General features: G+C 39.7%; 1 protein-coding gene across 1 annotated transcript; it reads left to right on the forward strand.

Moving 5' to 3' along the window:
• Positions 1–2,064: 2,064 nt before the first annotated feature.
• LOC126615277 (40S ribosomal protein S15a-1) lies at positions 2,065–3,240 on the forward strand. The gene is made up of 4 exons (XM_050283091.1): positions 2,065–2,180; positions 2,297–2,472; positions 2,571–2,731; positions 2,913–3,240. The coding sequence occupies exons 2-4, from the start codon at positions 2,340–2,342 to the stop codon at positions 3,009–3,011; spliced, it is 393 nt and encodes a 130-aa protein (XP_050139048.1). The 5' UTR covers positions 2,065–2,180; positions 2,297–2,339; the 3' UTR covers positions 3,012–3,240.
• The last annotated feature ends 1,006 nt before the right edge of the window (positions 3,241–4,246 follow it).

Here is a 4,246-nt window from a genome sequence, read left to right on the forward strand (position 1 = left end):
GAGAAGTTATGAGTTGGAACTTATTCTTGTTTTTTTTATTCCTATTATTGATAAGTAAGCCAACTCTAAGTTCAAATCTGTATTAGTACTACAATGTATACCTACACTAATAGGGGTGTATTCAATTAGGATCTTGATGAATTTAAATCAATCGTTTTTATGGAGTTTACTTGATTTCTAGAGGTTTTATGTTAAATTTTGAGTGAATTACTCAAGAGGTGAGGTGAGACTTGAGAATGTAAAATATACTGTGAAATCTCTTGAATTTCTTTGAATTATTCAGTTTTTTAAAATCCTAATTGGATATACCTAAAATTTCATACGAAATTTTAATTCCTTACACGCAAGTAAACGTCGGAGAAGTTATGAGTTGGAACTTATTCTCTTTCTTTTTATTCCTATTATTGATAAGTAAGCCAACTCTAAGTTCAAATATGTATTAGTACTACAATGTATACCTACACTAATATGGGTGTATTCAATTAGGATATTGATGAATTCAAATGAATCATTTTTTATGGAGTTTACTTGATTTCTAGAGGTTTTTTGTTAAATTTTGAGTGAATTCCTTCAAACTCTCAGGGGGAAATGTGAGACTTGAGAATTCTTAAAATATACTGCAAAATCTCTTTAATTTTCTTGACAATTTTTAAAAATCCTTTAAAATCAATTTATAATTGAATACACATGGAGTATTATAAACTCCTTTAAGACCATGACTGAGTATACCTAAACTATAAGGTACCGTTTGGTACGCAGACAGGACAGAATGGGACGGGACGGGACGGAACAGGATGGAACAGATGATGTAAATATTGAAAAAGATAAGGAGAAATTTTGTTATAAAATGTTATAAATTTGTGTTCCACGGATGTGGAACGGGTCGTTCCAGGGGGAAGAGGTGGAACAAAAAATCAGCCAAATTTCGTCCCATGGGACAACCCGTTCCACAGTTTTTAGGCGCACCAAACGTGGGACGGAACGGCTCGTTCTGTTCCGTCCCGTCCCGTTCCACGTACCAAACGCTACCTAACATCCCACATCGTCCAAGGGAGTGGATCATGTAAGCCTTTTATGTATATTCTCATCTTTACTTAGCACGAGACATTTTGGGAGCTCACTGGCTTCGAGTTCTATTGGAACTCTGAAGTTAAGCGAGTTCGTTGCGAGAGCAATCCCATAATGGGTGACCCACTAGGAAGTTCTCGTGTGAGTTCTCAGAAACAAAATTGTGAGGACGTGGTTGGGGCCCAAAACGGACAATATCGTGCTACGGTAGACTTGAGTCCATAATGTGGTGGGGGCCTAGGCCAGGATGTGACAATTTGGTATCAGAGCCAATCCTTGGGCGGAAGTGTGCCGATGAGGACTTGGGGCCCTTAAGGGGGTAGATTGTAATATCTCACATCGCCCAAGGGAGTGGATCATGTAAGCTTTATATGTATATTCTCATCTCTACCTAGCACGAGGCTTTTTGGGAGCTCAATGGCTTCGAGTTCCATCGGAAGTCCGAAGTTAAGCGAGTTCACTGTGAGAGCAATCCCAGATGGATGACCCACTAGGAAGTTCTCGTGTGAGTTCCTAGAAACAAAACTGTGAGGGCGTGGTTAGGGCCCAAAGCGAACAATATCGTGCTACGGTAGTCGAGCTCGGAATGTGGTGGGAGCCCGTACTAGGATGTGACATAAACTTTTATAAAATCACTTAAAATTGTGATTGAATATTCATGAATTTGTAAAATGAATTAAAATATAGGAAAACTAATGAAAATGGCTTGAAAACTTTGAGTTTTAATGATAAGGACAAAATAAAGGGTAAAGTGAACAGTACCAGGATTGACTTTTTAGTGTAAAAATGTGGTTTTTCGTTAAAGTGAACAGTACCGGGTGCTTTTCGTTAAAGTTCTCTTAAAATATCTCAAATCCGAATTCACTTTAATAAAATAAAAAAGGCATAGTGGGTTTGTGGGCTTGCCCTTCTTCGATGTCCGTGACCCAATGGTCAACACAGTGGGCTTTGTCCCAACCCAAGTTCGCTCATCGGCTAAGGTTATTTTCGTAAAAGGGCAATCATACGTTAAGAAGGCTGAAAGCTGGTCACTCCGCACCTCCTCAAAAACAAAACCCTAGTGCCTTGCCTCTCCAAACTCCATCAGCCAGCCGCCCCGTCTGTGCTCGCAGGTAAAACCCAATTCTCCACCAATCTCCAAAATGTCTGAACAATTTAACACCTACCCAGTATCCAAAACCCCATGATTTATTGACTGTAAATTTTGTTTCTTTTTTCATGCTTGCAGATTTTACTGCTTTTGATTTCGTTTCCAGCTCGCACTTGCAGAAATGGTGCGCGTCAGCGTTCTCAATGACGCTCTGAAGAGCATGTACAACGCCGAGAAGAGGGGAAAGCGACAGGTCATGATCCGGCCGTCGTCAAAGGTCATCATCAAGTTCCTCCTGGTTATGCAGAAGCATGGTTCGTGTTTTTGAAATATTTTCGTTTGTTTTGGAATTTTATGTTTTGTTGGGTGTGATTTGTGATTTGTGGGTTGCTGGGTTTTGGGATTTGTATAGGATACATTGGGGAATTTGAGTATGTTGATGACCATAGAGCTGGAAAGATTGTGGTTGAGCTCAATGGGAGGCTGAACAAGTGTGGGGTTATCAGTCCCCGATTCGATGTCGGTGTGAAGGAGATTGAAGGCTGGACTGCTAGGCTTCTGCCTTCCAGACAGGTCTGATTCTCTTATCTCAATTACTGTATTATTGGGTTTTGGTCTGTCGTATTATATGAATTTTGTGGTGGTCAACAATGGATTGCTCGATTGTGCATTTATGTGACTTAAAATGGTTATTGAGCATACTCTTTTTATAGTTTTGAACTTTTGATTACGAATGCAATGTATATATTTTCAGTTCGGATATATTGTGCTGACCACATCTGCTGGAATCATGGACCATGAAGAAGCTAGGAGAAAGAATGTTGGTGGCAAGGTCCTCGGTTTCTTTTATTGACAGTATGAAGCACAACTTTAGGAACTTTTTGTGAAATTTTGGTTTCGTTTCATTCGTTTTTGCTGAAAGAAGAGAACCCTTTTTCTCACCAATGCTGGTTTGAAAAGTTTATTGTACTAGGATATTTAGTTTTATGTTTTGTTTTGATTGACTTTCATGTTATTGCAAGCCTCAGTGTTAAAGTTACTTGGTATCCATCGGAAATGGCATTGTATTGGAATTTTATTCATCCTTGTTTCTATCTCCCCCGTCCACATCTCTGCCCTGTAGTTGAGTGGTTTCATTTTGTTCAAATGCCACGGGAAAAACATGTAAGCAGTTTCAATCTTGCATCCTGAGATGACTCTTACGTTATAGGTTGGCTTCTTTTATTTTATAAGAGCTTACGATTCATGATTCAGTTGAACTATTTTGTGTTAGGGCAATGGCCAAGGGTGTTCTGTAGATTAGGTTTTGTTTGTTTGGCTTATGTTGGCTTAGGGTGTTCTGTTGAGTAAGTTTTGTCGAACGGCCGCACTGATGCCTCGAGTTCCTATAATACTTTGGGGGTTCATTGCTTGAGCATTGTTTTTCGAGACTAGGCTAGCGTTGGGAAACATCCTCTTAAACTGTACTTTTGCATTTGATATTGTAGGGGAGTCTAGCAGAGGAAATGAAGTATGCCATTGTAGGTTCTCGTGCTATTTCAAAGAGGTCTTAAGCCTTGAGAAATGCCGAGGCAGATGCATAAGACCCTGGAGTAGGCACGGGCAATGGATACCCATGAGGTTTTGGGATGTGGTGCTGGTGCTGGTGGGTACCCAATGAGCCCGTTCGTGGATAAATGTTTGTTCGTGAACTTTTTAAGGCTTCTTATACCGAGGCCCTTAAGCACTTGGTTTCGAACCTCGATTTCAACTTGTCATGTACAATCAGGTCTTTAGGATTTGATTCTCTTTTTGTGCTTTTACTTTATCTTTTTTTTATATAGTGTTAAACAAAATGTCATCTCCGGAGTCCCGGTATTTGTTATCCCACTCGACTTGTGAGTCATTTTACCTATTCGACTAGTTAGTCTACTAAGACCATCTCTAACCGAAGGAGGGTTGGAGGGCTCGTTTTAGCCCTTTGGTTTTTCAAGAAATTAATATTTTAATGAACAGTGTATGATTATATTTCTTAACATCTTCAACTGAGGTCATAGGGCTTGTTTTAGCCGTCACAAAAAATCTTCTTCAACCGAGGGCCAAGGGGTT

This window comes from Malus sylvestris, chromosome 3, assembly GCF_916048215.2.
Source record: "Malus sylvestris chromosome 3, drMalSylv7.2, whole genome shotgun sequence".
Classification (NCBI taxonomy): domain Eukaryota; kingdom Viridiplantae; phylum Streptophyta; class Magnoliopsida; order Rosales; family Rosaceae; genus Malus; species Malus sylvestris.